The 19,531-nt window shown below is 35.5% G+C and overlaps 2 protein-coding genes across 2 annotated transcripts; both read right to left on the reverse strand.

Moving 5' to 3' along the window:
- Window positions 1–471: 471 nt before the first annotated feature.
- On the reverse strand, window positions 472–3,352 carry LOC132311877 (probable phytol kinase 1, chloroplastic). The gene is made up of 6 exons (XM_059810020.1): window positions 2,880–3,352; window positions 1,693–1,760; window positions 1,448–1,579; window positions 1,229–1,344; window positions 1,035–1,149; window positions 472–927 (listed from the first exon to the last, which is right to left on the reverse strand). Exons 1-6 carry the CDS (start codon window positions 3,210–3,212, stop codon window positions 741–743), a joined length of 951 nt encoding a protein of 316 aa, XP_059666003.1. The 5' UTR covers window positions 3,213–3,352; the 3' UTR covers window positions 472–740.
- Window positions 3,353–4,795: 1,443 nt separating this feature from the next.
- Window positions 4,796–19,078, reverse strand: LOC132311878 (probable U3 small nucleolar RNA-associated protein 7). Its single transcript, XM_059810021.1, has 9 exons — window positions 18,932–19,078; window positions 18,530–18,602; window positions 17,737–17,802; window positions 17,548–17,637; window positions 16,980–17,112; window positions 16,268–16,386; window positions 13,297–13,364; window positions 7,305–7,353; window positions 4,796–6,199 (listed from the first exon to the last, which is right to left on the reverse strand). The coding sequence occupies exons 2-9, from the start codon at window positions 18,584–18,586 to the stop codon at window positions 5,168–5,170; spliced, it is 1,614 nt and encodes a 537-aa protein (XP_059666004.1). The 5' UTR covers window positions 18,587–18,602; window positions 18,932–19,078; the 3' UTR covers window positions 4,796–5,167.
- Between the last annotated feature and the right edge of the window lie 453 nt (window positions 19,079–19,531).

The following is a 19,531-nucleotide window of genomic DNA, read 5'->3' on the forward strand; positions in this document are numbered from 1 at the left end:
AATATTATAGTTCTCGGAAAGAAACACCATTTGCATACTAACTGAACAAAAAGTTGCCGCTTAAAACGAGGAACACAAAAGGCCATAAAAAGGTTTATATGGTTTCCTCTGATTCTAATGGTTTCAGGGTTCCACTTGGTATCGGTGAAGAAACGAGCTCGAAGAAGATTAGGGTTAGATGTTCTGGAAGAGGAAGAGAACGTGCAGAACAAAAATAGTCTTTGCAAAGATGCTTACTTGTATCCTTGCACTGAAGGAACCAGTCTGCAATGCCTAAAATTTCCCAGTACAGTGAAGCCTTTGTTAGAGGAAAGTTCGAAAAAGGGATATTCTATGGCCAATTTCAAGCAGTTTCGATCCTACTCCGCGGAATCTACATGTGTTATTAAACTAACGAGCCATGATAAATCAAGATGATGGAACAGGATTAATGATGAAACTCGAAGAAAGACGGAAGAAGGTGCTGCCAAATTGATCATATAATAACACCTGGAATCAATGGACTCCAAGTCTAAAAAGAGAAGACCTTCATTTACTTGTTTCAGAACTAACAACAGAATAAAGAGGCAGAGGTGTACATGAACATCAATAAGCACCATAACCAAAACAGATATGGTAAGACTTAAAAGAAAAAAAAAAAAAATTAAAAGACCATCTGACTAAATAAATATGGAGGTTTCCACTCAAAATGAAATTAAAAAAAAAATAATACGGTCACTAGAATACTTAAGCTTGACAAGCTAATAACCGAAAGTCATATATGCAGTCGCCATACTCGCTAAAGGAACAGTAATGTTATCATCCACTACACCCAATGTTGGAAGGGACTCCACCGCAGTTGCCACAAAAGAAACTAAAGCAACTCTTTCCATAGCACAAAGCCAATCCATTTGGAAGTATCCGAGGACTGAGAAGTAGTAGAGCATCCTACATTGAAGAAGAAGCTCCATGTCAAGGTCAAAATTCATTTGGAGCAAGCTAACCTTCCATCTCGTATATATATAGGTTGAGTAAAGAGAAGGTTTGAAACCTACCCCATGGAAATCAAGAAACCGAATGCAAACATGGAGATGCTACCGGCCCAACTCTTGTTTTGATTATAAGGAATTTTTATGGACCCAAATCTTCTTCCCATTATATCAGCAACACCTTTGAATTACACAAAGTCATAAGGAAATCAATGGAAGTACTCGAGACAACTTAGTCGGGATTGAAGCAGAGGTCTTACCATCCCCACCGCACATCATTGCCAGTGAGATCACCCCAATTGGTGACTCGCGCCAGAAGACAAGAGCACACAAAATCAACATGAGAACGTAATATAAAGGACCTCTAAGCAATTCCCTGCAAGGGATACAGTGAATCTAAGTTAAAGAAGATTCACTGACAATGTACGGAGAAGAACCAAATTCATAAAAAAATTGACAATGATACTTGGAAAATTTACTCTGGATTTCCTTCTCGAGTAACAGATTTTACAAGTCCTTCGTCAGTAGCCAGGGAAAGCCCATGAATGGCTAGTCTTAAGCAATTAATGAAGGGAACGAAAGAGGCAAAGTAGCGAGCCCCTGTCGATGTGCTATTCTATGAATAAAATCATCAGCTGAAGAAGTAATGAAAAAACAAATTTGATGGTACTCAAATATATATAGTGTGACATAGTAAGGATTCAGACAGAAAGAGAATCAATACCTGAAGATTGGCCAGGAAGCCATGAAAAGCAACCCGGACAATATGTGGACCAGTTTCCTGCTCAATTTCTGGGGAAAAAATTTGGGGAGTGAAGAATTATTGTCCGAATGAAAGTAAGGGACATAAAATCGTTCAACTGAATGATAAAATATTCTCTCATTTCCAGGATTTTTACAAATTAACTTCCAAATGGATCAAATATTTCTACGTCGTTTTGGGGGAATTGAATTCTAGTAGAAAAAATTGCATCAGTTCTGATAAACAATTTTAGAAAACTACCGAACTTCCTTTCTGTGGACAAATGGAAGACGTTTCACGCTATCATTCCTACCTCTCTTACTACTACAAGTGCGAGCTGTTCTGTTCTAAATTTGAACTTGGAATTGAAAGTTATATATTTCCCTTAAAATGAGAGGACATTCTTTAGAATCAAATCTTCAAGAGTTCAAACTAAAACATTTAATAAATTTATTCTCCTCCTCCTTGTGACACCCCCGAAAAGATCTCAAATCAAACTCCCGCAATTGACAGGCACTCCATTCACTAATTGCTGGTATTTAATTAGTACCACAAACTGGAACTCCAAATTCAGCAATTACAGTTTACTAGTTGTGAATTTCCTTACGCTATGTTTGGGAGCACCGGATCAATTCGGAATTGACAGTTTAACAAAATTAGTAGTGTCCTTCTAAATTCCAAATATTGGCATGAAAACAAACAATCCCAGGTTTGGTCGTGCATATATATTGAAATTATGAGGGAAATTGTTAATTTATTACTATATGTGTGAACCACTTTATATGTGGTTTATAATTGCGCATACGTACCAAATCTCCACAGGACAATTTCAAAGATAAAGTCATGCCAACTATACATACATACATTTATGTGTGTGTGAAATATAGAACACTTTAACACCTTATCTTATCCAACTAAGAGACAATAGCCATTGGAAGTGGTAATTGAAGAAATCAATCCAGAAGAAGATTTAAGAAAAAGAAAAAAGTAGAGAGAGAAAGAAAATCTAATAGAACCCTATGCATTGAAGTGAGGATCTAACAGAAAGATAATCCAAACAGATTAAAGATATGTATTTAAGCTTGTATCTGTGCATATTCGTGCATATAATTACCTGTAATGTATCTGTGTGTGCATATATATAGAGAGAGATTGAGATTGAGCAAGACCTGTTCGATGAGGTTGCGCTGAGTAAGATTGTCGAAAACGGAGACGAGACCGTAAGCGCTGACCATGACCGCTGCCGTCGCTCCGGCGTCCTGCAAGAATGCACCGCCGTAGAAGGCGGCTACGGCGGCTGAGGAACGGAAATTGTACGGTCCGAGGAGGCGTTTGGTAGAGCTGATCAGTGAGGTCGGAGTGGGTGAAGTAGGAGAGAGAAAAGTGATGCTGTGAGGGTGCGCGCGTTGTCGGAGGAGAGAGAGAGGGGAACGAGTGAAGGATAAGAGAGTGGTGGTAGCTGCGGGTGACGCCAGGCTCAGAATGGCAACAGCAGTCGGCATCTCTCTAAACACACACCCTGTCTCTCTCTAAATCACACACACTCTGTGTGGTTTTGGCGACTTGAAGTACTCCTTTAGGCACCAGAAGCCCACCTGAACAGGGCTCCTTCGGAATTCACCGTCAGCACCAATTTGGATAAAACAATTCAAATTTACTCAATTTTCATCCATGCCACGTCAATCAAGGGTCTTTTGGACCAAACGTGCTACGTCTTGGATTTGATTCTTTACCTAACACAAAATAATAATAATAATAATAATAATAATAATTATTGATGAGATGATGATATGATTTGTCAATATTCAACACTTAATTAATTTTGAGGACAGTTAAATATTTGTTGTCATTTTAAACAGTAAAAAATACAAAAGTAACAAAATTAAAGGCTTATTCCGTTTGTAACTTTGAATATAGTTCTCAAAAATTAAAATAATATAAAATAATTTTTAGAGAACAATAAAAAGCAGTTCTATGAAAATAAATCTTTTTATAACTGAATTTTCAGATAACTAAATGAGGCAGAATTTTTTATATAGTTTTTTATGTTAACTGTTCTCAGAGTTAAAAACTAAATAAAGCCAACTTTCTGTCCATTTTCTTTTGAACAATATTTGGGTCCAACCCAACTTCATCCAACCTACTAATGTCGTCCAATAAAATTGCGACAAGTATTAAAATTAAATTGATATTTGCTTATTTTCTTTTGAACAACACTTGCATCCAATCCAACTTCATCCAACCTATTAATGTGGCCGAATAAAATTACGACAAGTGTTAAAATTAAATTGACATTTGCTTTTGGACACTTATTTTAAATTTATTGCGCCACATCAACAGATTGGATAAAGTGGGTTAGACCCAAGTATTGCCCTTTTCTTTCTGTTGTCATTTAAAACATTAAAATGGCAAAAGTAACAAAACTAACATTATAGTCTCGCTACATAAACTAGAACTTCACAATACTTCAAGGAAGATAAAGGAAAGTTTATCCAAAAAAAATTATATGTTTATTCTGTTGCATAGAAAACAGAAATTATAAAAAACAGTTCTACAAAAATAAGTACTATTTTTTACCTGAGTTGTCAAAAAATATTCTAAAAAAACTAACAAAACAGAATTTAAACTTTTCCCCACATCTAGTGCAAATATGTCATTTTAGCAAAATAATATAAAGAACTACTCCTTGATTAACGTTTGGGTAAGAACAAAAATTGCTTACTTTATTTTCTCATAGAAAATAATTAATGTTACATCATCTGTGTTCAAGACAGTTTGTCCTACTTATTAGTACTATAGCATTGTTATTTTATATGTCATGACCCAACAGAAGGTAAAAATTAATAAAAACAATAATAGCTAAGGTGAAATTTACCTTTCATATGTTATCCTTAAAAAAGTTGATTGTTCACATACATACATATGCATAGTAAGTATACACGTATTATTACCTATGTAGTATGGGCATTAATACATACAATTCTCAGAAGCAAACACACACAGATAAATGCATTAATACATACAATTCACAGATACAGAAGCAGATGTTTGATAAAAAATAATAATAATAATAATAATACAAAAATGCAAGTGAATCGCTTTTTGAGATTAACAGAAATAATTTAAAAATCATTATCAAAAAATGCCTCAACACATGCCCCTGTTACATGAGTAAATGTTTGATAAAACAAAACTAGGCCGAAAATCAAAGTACACAGCCTCTTAGCCAGTTTGTTTCTAATGGCTAACAAAACTAAACAGAATTTGAAAAGAAAAAACAAAATGATACATTTCTTTACCTTTTTCTTGGAGGATGAAATTTATGGTTCGTTTGGTAAAGGAAGGAAAAGGGGGCGGAGAGAAGATAGGAAGGAAGGACGAGCAAGCTTCCTTTGTTTGGTGGAGAGGATAAGAGGGGAAAAAACGTTTTTAAAACGCGACTAAAGCGGAGCACAATCTATGTTTCCACTTGCTTGCGAACAAATCGTTGCAAAGATTTTGGCAGTTGATTTTCCTCGCTTGTTTTATGTCTCTTCTTTGTAGACAAGTCTTCCTCCTTCCCCTGTTGCTCCAAGAAAGGCCTCTTGGCCCTCTCAACACCTTCCTGCTTCTTCTTCACTAATTTACTTGGTTTGTTCCTACCTTTTGTTTTCTTCTTGAAGGAAATGTCCTTGGCATCTGCAATGGCAGCTTCCATTTCAGCCTCTCTCTCCTGCTTCGATGGCTTCTCTTTCTTCTTCCTCTGCACCACTGTACCAAACCTCGACGGGTCTAGCATAACTGTCTCTGGCGGGAGCTTGTCAAGAAGTGAGCGCACTTCCTTTTCTCTCCGCTGTTTAGATGTTTCAAATGGATTTGCAACCCAAGAATCAAAGTTGGGTTCTCCAGACCCAGGGATTAGAATAGAAGACCAGCCCATGGAGTGCCCTATGCCCAAAACATCTTCGTACGGTCGGAATAAGACTTTCCGTGTTTGGTAACCTTTTGCCATAGAATGACTCATGTATCGGCTGTAATTCTGAGATCCAGATAAATCTCCCAAAATCTGTACAAAAGATCCAGTTGAAGTAGCAAGCAAACCTTTCTGACTGAAATCCAAGGTCTTGGCATGGCCCGGTAATGTTTGGAGAACCCCGAATTTCCTTAAGTCCCAAAGCTTTATTTTTCTCTCCATACCGGCCGTTGCCATGAGATGGCCATTAGGATGAAATGCCAAGGCTGTGACTGGCCCATGATGACACAACATCTTGATAAGGGGAGCAGCACTGGTGGGCTTCCACATGCTTACTGTTCCCCCAGAATGGCCCACAGCAAGCACACCATTGAAGGGATTCACCTGCATAACATCAGAACGGCCTAGACCAGTCCGGTAATTACCCACCATCTCACCAGTAGTAACATCTTGGTAATGGAGCTGCCCAAATTTGTTTATGGACGCCAAAAGAAAATGGTTCTTCAGAAATTGAAGCTTTAGCACAGCACCGTGTTCCTGGAGGACATACAAAACATAGATCAATTTTTATGCATCTGAAGTAAATTATAACCATTAAAAAGAGAAAATAGTAAAGTAGCCAACATGCTCCCGTGTTAGAAACTAGACACGCAGTCATCAAAAGAGAGGTGTGCATGGAACCATGGATTCAAATACAATTCCCCATAAGGTGGTATGCTAACATCGAGTTTGGATAAGGACGAAACCAGATGACGGAAAGGTTCTTGGCCTACTCATGCGCAAATTTAGGTAGCTGATTAAATAGGAGCCGTAAATAAGCCACTAAAACTTAAGCAGTGAAGCTAAGCATCTTTATCAAAAGTCCTCCACAAGCTACACATGAGCATACTAAAAAGGGAAAATGGTCTGAGAAGTTCAAATACATTTGGCTGTATGATTTAACCCTCTACTTGATCACAAATGTTGGCCTTTGCATAAGAAAATCATAATTCACAAAAGTTTATGCTTCAGAAAATAAGTTAGTTGTTCCTGACGTGGACAGCCTAATATTTTATTAAAGAAAATGCACCATCTCCAGGTAAGGTGTTCAAAAAGTCCTATCTAGCACATCACTCCAACCTCTCCATTTACTTCCGGACAATTATAAGTGAAACAATTCTAAGGAAGCATAAAACCATGTCAGATACTTGGGACAAATAGTGGTCTCATAACAATGGGGAAGCAGACTGTGTGAATCCATATGTTTAAAACCAAAGGGTTTTCATTCTTGGGATCCAAAGTATACAGCCACTACGAGACACATAAAGTCTAGATTGACAACAGGAAGTTCATAAACTTATGTCAATGGACCTGCAATTCTGTATTCCTGAATACAACTTTTGATACTGAAATTGTTATTTGAAATATGTGATCCCCCCATGCATTCATTGCATTGTCAATTAAGTATGGATAGAGGCATACAAGGCAAAAGCTTTAAAGATAATAAAAGAGATGACCAGAAACAGAACAAATGTATATGCACTAATATGACAAATTTACAATCAACTGCTGCTGAGAAAGTCTTTGGCATACTAGAGGATCAAAGAAATCATACTATAGCCAAAAAAGTCATATACAAGTATCTACAGGCCAGAATACCAACCTTTAGACAATGAAGTTCTGTGCCATCCCGGTTATACATATATGGGTACCTGTTACAAATGTGTGCGCTTAGGTATATCTTCAAATAAGAATGTAGAATGCTTTATTTCAAGTATTAATTATCATATACATTTAGAAAAATATATAAAATTGATACATACTCTACAGGTCATTGATATATTTAACTGCCAAGTAACTTTAATGTTAGGAAAAAGTCCTTCAAAGAATTAAATGAGTGAATATTACATGATCAACTAGTCGTATTGAACCAAAACAAGAATTTATGTGGGTAAACCTAATAAGACCAGACATTCTTTGTGATACTAGGGGAAGAGGAAAACCAAAGTTAACGTGGGTAGAGTTAGTAAAGAAAGATATGATAGCATGTGGACTGACTGAGGCTATAGCCTTAAATAGAGCGGAATGGAAACATGTGATTCATGTAGCTGTCCCAAGTAATTGGGAAAAGGTTTGGTGGACCTGGTGGTGGTGGTTGTATTCTTTGTAATAGATTTGGATCAAAACGTGTGTGCACTGTACACAGAGTGACCATAGCTGCGCATGAGGATTATGGAATGGTAAGAAGCATATAATTAGAAAATTGATTTCACAAGAGTTTAGAGCTAGCCTAAATAGTTATAAGATAACATAATGAAAAAATAAAACCCATGTAACATGTCCCACAAACAGGAAAAAGGCTGAAGATATAACTGAATTTAGCTTCCCACCCTCCCCAACACCCACACATCAATAAAATGGTTGGATTGGCCCTTATTTTTAGATCCCCTGAACAAAAAGAAAAGTTAAAAGACATGCAAGCACGGCAAAAGTAACTTGTCAGTTGTCAGAACTACAAATATTCCGCAATAAAGTACATGCCAACTAAAAAACAAACATCAACCATCCTATTTAGATTAAATCATAAACTGTCACCAATAATAGATCATAAAACAAAGCAAAAGCCTAGTAAATGAGGAGAGTCGCAGGTTATGATTAGAAAAGGAGACTAATCCAAAGGCAGATTTGACATGATGAAAGGACACCAAGAAAAAATCTGGACAATGAAACCGAGCAGAAAAAGTTAAAAATGGTGGTCGAGTATCTTTGTAAATAATGTTTAATCAAAAACACGAAGAAAAAAAATGTATCATGGATGATCATATATATTTATATAGACAGGAGGTAGGAATCAAATTTTAACCCCACCTTCCCATTAAGATGTCATGCCAGCAATATAAAATTGTGCTACAACGGCTTTGACTACCAACCAAGTGAATTTAAAAAGGAAAAGAAATAAAATTTCATCACAAGACAACCACAGAACTGATTGAAGAAGTATTTTAGATTACAACATAGTCTACATGGATGGTGTCCAAGGTTGAATAGACTTGATCAGCTAAAGCAACCAATGAAATTATTATTAATCTGCCAGATGAACTATGAAAAGCTATATTTTGAAGGCGAAAAAGAGGGGAGAGAGAGAGAGAGATAGCAGGTGCAGGGAGTTAATTTGAAAGGGTGCCATCATTTTCGTATCCAGAGCCAGATCCTACTTGAAACATCACAATTTTTTTTATTTAAAAAAAAAAAAAAAACACTATTATTGAAAAGTGCCAATTTCATGTCCTTGGAAAGAGTGATTAATGATGACTTAAAAGTTCATACCTTTGGGGCTAGTTTGGTGTGCTGGAATGGAATGACCATTCCACTTTCTAATTCCCCTTCTCTTGTTTGGTGTGTCACGTTAAAAGTGGAATGGCCATTTCAAGGCATTCCCAGGGAATGCCCATTCCTTCCTCTTCTTGAGATGTGGAATGACCATTCCATTCCCACTCATTCCCACTAATAGTAAAAAAAAAAAAAAAATCAAAGACAAAAAATACCCTTTGGCTTTGTTTCAGACAGATCTACCACCAAGGTCTCTCTCTCTCTTTCTCTCTATGGTACCAAAAAACCTTTTGGGTTCGTTTCAGACAAATCTACCAACAGGGTCGCTCTCTCTCTCTACAACACCTCTGCTCTCTCTCTATGACGGTACATTCTGTCTTTCCCTCTCTTTTCAGCGCAAGCCTAGATCTCTTTCTCTTCACACATATAGAGAATAATATATAAATATATATAATATGTATGTATATAGACAGTTTTATAATATGTATGTATATAAATATATATAATATGTTTGTATATAAAAATCTAAGACAAAAAATACCCATTGGCTTCTTTTCAGACAGATCTACCACCAAGGTCTCTCTCTCTCTCTCTCTCTCTCTCTCTATGGTACCAAAATACCTTTTGGGTTCGTTTCGGACAAATCTACCAACAGGGTCACTCTCTCTCTCTACGATACCTCCGCTCTCTCTCTGTGACGGTACATTCTCTCTTTCCCTCTCTTTTCAGTGCAAACCTAGATCTTTTTCTCTTCACACATATAGAGAATAATACATAAATATATATAATATGTATGTATATAGACAGTTTTCTCTCTCTAAGCCTTTTATATGTTGTGTTTCTCCGGTTTGTGCTCTATCTCTGTCCAGATTACAACTCGACCCATATGTATGTGTGTGTGTGTGTGTGTGTGTCTGTGTGTGTGTGTGGACAAACAGCAAGTGTATAACATGGATATTATATAACCTTAGTCATACTACTAAAATTGTTGAATGCTACACCCCAAATTTGATATCGCATAAATCTATTAACATTTTGGATAATAAAATGATTATAATAAGAATATAGTAAAATGCAATATATGAAATATCAAACTGGTTTTTTGAACCATTTTTTCAGGCTATTAACTTGTTACACTGCCAAAAAATGAAAATCACATCCATATCTTTTTAATTTACAGACAAAAACAGAGATTTTGTTATTCTTTTTTATTATTTTTCAGTTGGTACCATTCACTTGCATTCACATGCTAGATATCATACACCTGTAGAGCCATTAACTTTAAAGCAGTATAGCTGCAGAAATACATTGATACTTTAATCCTTTTATGCATTCAAATTTTGTTAGATATTATCTTGAAATAATTATATAATTTGACTGTTATCTATAAAGTTTACAAGTTATACAAATTTATTTTAATGCAGCAATGGCACGACTCAATTCAGCAACAAAGAAGTTGACAAGAAAAAAGAAAGTAATGGCACTAGTAACAGTATGGTCAAACATAGAGTATGCAGTGAGTTGGTGGCTTCAACTGATTTATTGCTTAATTGTGTTTTATGTATCTCTATGAAGGAGATACATAATGGATTTTTACTCAAAAATAAAATATATTTTTCAACTAGTTTACAAGAGTGATAGAAATTGCATAGATAAACTTAGAATGGATAGGCATACCTTTACCAAATTGTGCTCCTTGCTTCAAAAATTTAGGTGGGTTAAAGGAAACACAAAATATGATGATAGATGAACGAGTTACTTATCAAAAAAAAAAAAAAATTGATGATAGATGAACAAGTTGCAATGTTTCTACATATTCCTGCACATCATGTCAAGTATCGAGTCATAAAGTTTCGTTTTGGGCGATCAGTGGAAACTATTAGTAGACATTTCAATAGTGCATTAAATGCCGTCATACGTCTACATGGAGTTTTGCTGAAAAAACCGGAGCCAATTCCTTCAAATTCAACAGATGAGGGGTGTAAATGGTTTAAGGTAAATGGTCTTTTAGATTCTCGATGAAGACATCTCTTAATTATTATGAACTTGACTGACGTATTTTTGTTTTTTGTAATATTCTAGAATTGTCTTGGAGCTTTGGATGGGACATATATAAAGGTGAAAGTGCCTACTCAAGACAAGTCTAGGTATAGAACACGAAAAGGTGAAATTGCAATAAATATGTTGGGAGTGTGTTCAAAAGACATGCAATTTATACATGTGCTACCTGGTGGGAAGGGTCAGCTGCAGATTCTAGAGTGCTTCGAGAGGCAATGGAGAAGAGAAATGGATTCAATGTCCCTCAAGGTAAGGAACTTGTTTATACAACAATGTTCACGCTTTAGTTTATCCTCAAGTATAGAAAATTATCACTAAAACTTATGTTATTATAAAGGTTAATACTATCTTGTTGATGCTGGATATACAAATTGTCAAGGATTTCTTGCACTATATAGAGGACAACGGTATCACTTGAATGATTGGAGGGAAGGACACCAACCTACTACCCCTCGTGAATTTTTCAACATGAAGCATTCGGCAGCTAGAAATGTGATAGAGAGATGTTTTGGACTTCTCAAGTTATGTTGGGCAATTCTAAGGAGTCCCTCATTTTATCCAATTAAGGTACAAGTTCGGGGTTATTCTAGCTTGTTGTCTTTTACATAATCTTATAAGACAAGAGATGCCGAGAGACCCATTGGAAGAAAGTTTAGAAGCTCAGGAACAAGTGGTAACTGAAGCACATAGCGGTTCAATTACGACGATCGAAACATCAAATGAATGGAGTACTTGGAGAGAGAACTTAGTTGCTCATATGTTTGATGAATGGAGGGCAAGGAGACAAGGGAGATGAAATTCATTTTTTTTTTTTAAACTTTTGTTTATTATCTCATTTTACATTTTGAGTTGCACTTTAAGAAATGTAATGTTACTTGAAATGTTAGTATGTGTTTGTGTTCCATGTACTTATTTGTAGTTCTATAAATGCTACTTAGACTTCTGGATATAGTTTTTGGATGAACCAAGTAGTTCTATGGTGTTAAGAAACTATGGTTCCCTGTTTCGGATTCATGCTTGTGGTGTTTGGTAGTGCTACACTTTTGAATCTACAAAGGCCATCAGTTTGGTCTTGTGTTCCAAAAAATGTACCAGCTTGTCAAGACTTGATCTCTAGCCCAGGCTTGAATCTGGTGTTTGATGCATGCTTGTGGTGTTTGACAGTTTGTGCAATATTGAATTGCCGGAAGGACATTTTGTTTAGCAGCTTTTTTAAAATATTGTTGACTCCCGGCTTATGCATTTTAGCTATCAGTGATCTATTTATTGTTTAAGGATGTTCTATTAAAAATTTTATTGTTAAATGCAGCCAGAATTTCTATTTTCTAACGAGTACAGCTGCTAAACATTTTTTATCAACACCCACATTTTTAAGTGCAATTGTAGAGTATTCTGCTGCTGATATGTTTTTTTTACTTTAATATAATGTTTTTATAGAATACTAGTTAAGTTTGGACTACAAGAAGTTTAGTCTTGTGTTCCATCATTGCCCAGGCTATTTCTTTGAAAAATGGTAACTGCTCTTTCAAAGCCTTTCAAAATTGCTACAAACTTCATTACTCATAAAAAGTAATTATTTTTTAGGGCACTAATACGATGGGTTCACAATAAATAAAAGCAATTATTTGTGAGGTCTCGGGTTCACAACAAATTGTTAGTCTTTTCTTAATTTTTTAATAGATTTTCTTGAACTCAAGATTTTCGTACATTTTTCTTACATTTTGTAAGATAGTTATATTTTTCATAGATTTTATAAAAATGCAATAGTTGGTATAAGCTAGTTATATTTTATTCCAATTTAAATAATAAAAATATGTCATTTCGTTGATATAATTGATATATTATAAGTAAGGGTATTTGGAGAAACTAATTTAAAAGTTATTCCATTCCAACTTATTAATTGGTCTAAACAAACAGGGGAATCGGAATGGTCATTCCACTGCTGCATCATTCTCGGTTTGCAGCCAAACAGTGGAAGCAGAATCATCATTCCATTCCTGCATCATTCCCATTCCATTCCCAATTGCATTCCATTCCATTCCCAATTGCATTCCATTCCTACCTCATCCCCATTCCAGCACACCAAACTAGCCCTTGGTTTCATATCTAGGTCATGTCCAACAAGTTATTAGCAACCGAGCACCATGAACATTGGGCCCACACGTCCATATCTTGTCATACACCCATGCATGCTAAGTGAAACATTTCTACAAATAGGACTACATATGAAGGGCAAAATATATTACCATTAAAAGAAAGAGCCTTACTTCTTTTGGGCAACAGCAAAGAAGAGTTCATTGTGCAAAAACACCACATCGCGCACTGTTTCCCTAACCTAAAAGAATCACGAATTAGCAACTCAAAGTTTCATCTTTCATATGAACCATGGATATTATATTCATATAGAGAAACAACGATAGAAATCATTTAAAATGGGAGTTCTCAAAAACACAAAACAGAAACTAGGAATTCATAAAAATAAAATGAGAGCAAAGTAAACCTCTATGAACTTATGCAAGGATTTGAATTAATGAATTACTGTTCAAAACACTTGTGTATATCAAATGTAAATATTTCCATGCAATGGTTTGAGCTTATGACAATTGAACAACATAAGAAATGATGCTGATGATATCAGGAGTCGGTTAATCCTGGTTCTTAATGTACAAAAAATGCATAGATTACAACAGATAATTTGACACACCCTGCTAATGCAAACAAATGAAAATGAGATAAGCTTAGCATACCCCATCAGAAGTGCAAAAGACTTTTGAAGGACCATTTTACATGGAACTCCAACTTAATGGCATTGCAATTGATAAATTTTAGTAGATTCAGTCATACTACAGCTACTCTACTAAAATGCTGTAACTTTTCAAGATATTACATCCTTATACCAATCATATATTAGAATCAATATGTTACCATGTTGGGCAGCATCATGGATGCAACTCATAAAGATGAAGACAACCAACCCCAAGGCTCAATCCAGCCCAGTCCAATCGGTAAGATTAGGCTAAGGTTTCTTAGTTTATAATTACGATTTCCCAACCTTGCTAAGGGTCGGGTTTGCATGGGAAAGACTTCAGGAAACCTGAACCATGTCTACTGACTGTTAATGGGCTGTTAAGATCGTTACTGAAATTTTTACCAAATGCCAATTTTTCCCTTTGTTTTGATAAAAAGTCTTTAATAGCCTTATTCATTTTCCTAAAATACAATTTTACCTTTCATTTCAATTTTTAGAACAAAATTGCAACCAATTTAAATCTAACACCTCTCCTTCTCAGTTGCCAACTTCATCAGTCCACCACCACCACCTCTCTTGTCAACTTCCCCCAAACAGCACAGACACAAAGAAGCGCACACATACACACAGGGACAGTGGGACACACATCCATGCATCAACAAAAAAACAAGTGCCTATACATGTATATACGGATTGATTATAGGTATTTAGAAACGCACACACATGTACGTGTAAAGCTTGCAAATACAGAGAAGGAGAGGACTAGCTATGGCACTACCTCGACCATCACATCACAGCCCTCTCTTCTCTGAGATTCCTCTGCAACCCCAAGTTTGAGGCCTTCCTCGTGCCATTAATGAATAACTAGTCTTATATTTGTACTAGATAGAAGCATCTGCTTTGGCTAAATTGAATTTGGATTTGTTGAAGACAATAGTCTACAAGAGAAAACAAATGTGGGAGAAGGTGATGCATTTGACCATCGAAATCCTTAATTTCTATGATCCGTTGGGTTATGGTTCAAAGAAGGTGTAATAATGAGAATGGAGGTTTGGTGATGGGATTTTGGGGCTAAGGGCAACCACGGGTGGTTTTCCAGCATGATCGCTGGCCAGCCTCTTATCCCTTCCAATTCACCTCTCTCTCTCTCCCCCTCTTTCTTGTGTTTTTTGGATAGACTAGGTACAGAGTAAAAGTTAATCACAGAGAAAAAGTTAACACTGTCAATGACAAGGAGTGTCATAGTTATTTTTACAAAAGTTTCATCCAAGGGTTATTTTTAAAATCCTCATGAGAGGTCAGAGTAATTTACTCTTTAATATAAAGAAGCCGTTCACCACAAATGTTACAATAAGTGTATTTTTATCATTTAAACTTCTTGTTTTTATTATAAATATCATTACTTTATAGTTCTTAAAATTTTGCCTCAAGTTAAATACCAGTTCTATAATGATGCACTCTGTTCTCAAAAATCAAGCTTGTAAGTAGTTTTCACAAACCACAAAACTGTAACAAGAAAGTCAACTCAGAACTAATATGGATTTAGTCATCAAAGGCTAGAAAATGTAGAGGAACGATTACTAGAAACACCCCAAGTTATATAGAGGAAATCTGAGGCGTCATGTGTATGAAGTTGCCATGAGTCTAGATAGGCAGAGGTGAGGTACTTCAAGGGAAGAATAAACCATGACAATTGAGATATCAACCAACCGGTACACTTTGTTGGAACTCTACAAAATTGAAAGGATGTTCATTAGAGCACCCTCCTTGTGGTTGTATAATGTGTTGTTCCAAAACAATGAAAACAGGATAGTTCAGGAACTTGTTTCACAATGTGCATCCTTTAAACAAACCGGATGTAGCACATTGCAATTGCGGTATCAGCCCAGTGTTAACATTATTGTAGATAAAGGTTGTCCGAGACGACAAATTTACTCAAGGTGACAAAATAAAATTTCTAGAGTGAGAAGGCAGCCTTTGCATTACATATTCAATTAAAAAATACTTGACAAAAGGGAGCTGAAATGTAATTTTGTGAACCATGTGCAAAGGAGGACATATCATGAGAAGAAAAGGTTCTCAGTATCACACAAGACTACCTATTATAAAAATCTATCAAAGTTGTCAAGATAAGTTGCTCCACACTACACTCAGCTTCAAGGAAAAACAAGATTTTAAAATGTAAGGAGAGTGGCCATCTCAATTCTCAAGAATTCATCAAAAGCATTATGGAAGTTACACTTTCACACCTTGCCATAAAATTTACAATATAGATGAGAAGGAAACACATAGTGAGCCCAATACATGGATCCTGGCCAATTATAGTTTCAAAATTCTTTTATAGAAATATATACGATACATAATATAACTGCATTACTAATTGGGTTAACAAAAAATATAAAATCATAGCATTAATGGAACTCCAAGATTCTAGTAAGATCCAATCACTATTCAAGAAGGACGAGCTCATTTTGAAGCCTTTGACATACCTGAAATTCTTTAATAAGGCCCATATTTTTCATGTCTATGATAGCCAGATGACCCTTGCGTCCTGCAACCGCCATAAACCGACCACTTGAGGTGAAATCCAGTGTGTACGGACCAAGCTCTGCGCATAGAAGTAACATTTTATGTGAATAAAAAAAAAAAATTAATCCAGCCACGAATAAATAAGCATTGTTAGAACCTGAGAGTCCAATACTAGTAGCCATGAAAAGGTCATAGCAAAAGAACTCGTATCAATACAATTCAATAACACTATAATAGAGGAGGGAAATGAGACTAGCCACCAAAATGTACCTCAGAGGTCATAAAGGGTATCGTATGCCATGACAAAAGATAACACTTCATAATACAATAGAGCATTGGTAATGATTGCAAAAGAAGCCCAAAATTCAGGCGTACTGAGTTAACCCGAATCCAAATTCAATACATACTTATAACCAGGTTACCAGGAGACAACCGAATAACAGGTTGAATTTATTTTTTTTCAAAATAGGTGAGGGAAAGAGGTCGAAGAGGATGCCACAAGTAAACAAAATGAGATGTGCTTGATGTGACCGACTCAACTGGAAGACTCCGGACACCCACAACCATTCCCACCGCCCAAGAAAATGAAAACAGATTTGACTCAAGGAGCAAAATATGCATCACATATCGAGAAGCAAAATATTTAAAGCCAATTAGACAGTAGGCATCAACCTGGTAAGACGATATCATATTGATTCTTTGAACTCGAAATATCTATTTCACGAGCAATTGACTCCTGTTTTATCCTCCATGTCTTCTCTATACCTTCAGCCTCCAAATAACCCCCCTCACTCGGCATAAGCCACTAAATAGAATGATCACATGTCAGAATATATAGGAATCACTGATACAAGACACTATATTGTCTGCTTAAAAATAAGATGAAAGAAATTTTTTTTTTTTTTTTTTTTTTGCTAAGTAAAATGTATAAAAATAAGATGAAAGAAATACAAGATCCAGTTCAACAAGATTTATAGAATAACAAAAAAAGATCCAGTTTAACAGTTCTAATGTATTTTGTGATAATATATATATATATGTGTGTGTGTGTGTGTGAAGTCCAAAAGATCAGATTTATAAGAAAAACAGTAGATCATAACCTACATATATAAAGTAAATGTCACTACTAAGTTCAGATTCAATATAGAATCTGGACTTGTGAATAATTTGAGAGTCGAAACAACTGAAGAAAATTGATTTAACTATCAAATAGCATAAAAAATAATAAAAATAAATTCACCTTCTCAGCCTTGGCAGCAGTTGTTGCAGTAGTTCCATATAAATCCTCTTTAACAGCAAGCTGACCCTTTAATTTTTTATCTTGTAAAGCCTGCGAATATAGATATGTTGTTGATAAGGCATATATAAGACCGTTTGCGGTGGGGGAAAAAAGCAGTAACATGATTGAAACTCTCATAAAGTGTCATACCTCCAAGTTTGCACCTTCACCTCTAAGATACTTCTTCACTTTCTTTTCTATCTCATCAGAAATCTCCTGCAAATCCAAATTTGTTCCACTTATTTTGAAAGTTGGGTATAGATATGCCAAAAAAATAAAAATCTAAAAGAATTACTAAGACAAGTATACAACTTCAGTCCTAACTCTTATGTTCCCAAGACAATGATTCCAAATGCCTGAAGTAATGAATATCAGAAGAAGCAAAAATTCCAGACCAAAATGACAGCTCACTGGTACTTGATCAACACATTTTAAAACTGCGTCTTATAATTAGAAACTCTCGAACAACTGAGTTGCTTATAGTTATGGTTGCACTACAAATTTACAAGATAATCAATTAAGAAGAACAACATACATGATACGCCATAAGAACAAGTAACCGCTCGACTAAAATAACGATCACAACCCTTTCTTCCCCCTTTTTCCATGATATTTTATCAAGTATATCCTTAAGGAATAAACTGAATTTAGCAAAAATATTAGAGGGAAAAAAAAGTCCACACACATGCTAAATGGACTCCCTAAAACTACAATAAGTTCTTTCTATATTTCTTTCTTTCAGAACCGACAAAAAAGTAATACAACGTAATAAACATTGCAAAGCCGGAAGTAATGGCGGAGGATTAAAGAAGATAATGAGTTACAGTAAGCTAAACTATCAACAGGTGTAAAATAATTAAAGCAAACTAAATAGTAACTACTTTACATAGAGTCACTACATGCTTAATCAATCCTCTTTTAAAAATATCAGATATACGAATACCTGTTCTCCATTAAGCATAATCTTGCCAGACGTACTCTTCTCTTGTTCCACCCCCATTTGACTGACTAGACAACTGCAGAAGGTAACCCAAGCCAATAACAATACAATCAAAACCCATATCAAAAAACATAAATTAAATTGAAATATAACAAAATTAAAAAAAAAAAAAATTTATGGACCAATCAAATAAAATTTGGAAATCGGATTTCGCAACTAGCAAAACACAAAACCCACGCAAATTCCACAGACAACTCAATAAATAGTTCCATCCAATTCCCATACAGGAAATCACATTGATATAGTAATCCAAGAAAATTGACATTACTAGTGTACTCAAAAGTTAGGGTTTTGCTATATATATATATATATATATATATATACACGAACATATAAACAAATTACCTCAACAGAATTGGATGTTAACTCACAGAAAGCTCAATTAAGGAGATCTCGAACAGCGGAGACTTTTAAACAAGAGAGAACGAGCGAGGTTTATGTGAATGAGGGTTTTAGGGTGGTGGTGTAGTGAGTACACGCTCTGTTCACTTCTCTTCTCTTCCCTACTACAGCCCGCGTGTTGGGCTTAGACCTAGCAATCTGTTTGGGCCGTCTGGCATTGAAGGGATCCAATAGACCTGTTAATATTGGATTAAAATTTAAGTGCACACTTTTACTCCAGACTATAATTTAATCGAGTGTTCGGACTCGGATGATCAAGCTCGATCCAGCTTTGACGGGCAATGATCAGAGCTTTGCTGGCCTGTACATGAGCTCAAGCTTGGCTCGGCGGCTCAATTCCCATTTGTATATTGGGTTAAGTACCAAAAAATATTCCTAAACTATTACTTTTTTGTAAATAATCTCGAACTAAAAATCGCCCCCTAGAATTATGTTTAAATTTGCAAATAACTCTCTTAAATTTATTTTATGCATAAAATTCCCTAAACTATCTCATTTTGTTGCAACATACCCAAAGATTATACTATATTTCATTAAATGATC

Source organism: Cornus florida, unplaced genomic scaffold (assembly GCF_030987335.1).
Source record: "Cornus florida cultivar Cherokee Brave unplaced genomic scaffold, ASM3098733v1 CherokeeBrave_3.0.0_Hap2_Chr06, whole genome shotgun sequence".
Classification (NCBI taxonomy): domain Eukaryota; kingdom Viridiplantae; phylum Streptophyta; class Magnoliopsida; order Cornales; family Cornaceae; genus Cornus; species Cornus florida.

Coding starts and splice junctions, on each gene's coding strand:
- LOC132311878 (XM_059810021.1), bottom strand. CDS start 18,586: ATGGGGGTGGAACAAGAGAAGAGTACGTCTGGCAAGATTATGCTTAAT. Junction 16,387..16,979: donor ATATGATATCGTCTTACCAG/GTTGATGCCTAC, acceptor TTCTATGCGCAG/AGCTTGGTCCGTACACACTG. Junction 6,200..7,304: donor CAGAACTTCATTGTCTAAAG/GTTGGTATTCTG, acceptor TATGTCCTCCAG/GAACACGGTGCTGTGCTAAA.
- LOC132311877 (XM_059810020.1), bottom strand. CDS start 3,212: ATGCCGACTGCTGTTGCCATTCTGAGCCTGGCGTCACCCGCAGCTACC. Junction 1,761..2,879: donor AGCGCAACCTCATCGAACAG/GTCTTGCTCAAT, acceptor TTTTTTCCCCAG/AAATTGAGCAGGAAACTGGT. Junction 1,580..1,692: donor GCTTCCTGGCCAATCTTCAG/GTATTGATTCTC, acceptor TTCATAGAATAG/CACATCGACAGGGGCTCGCT.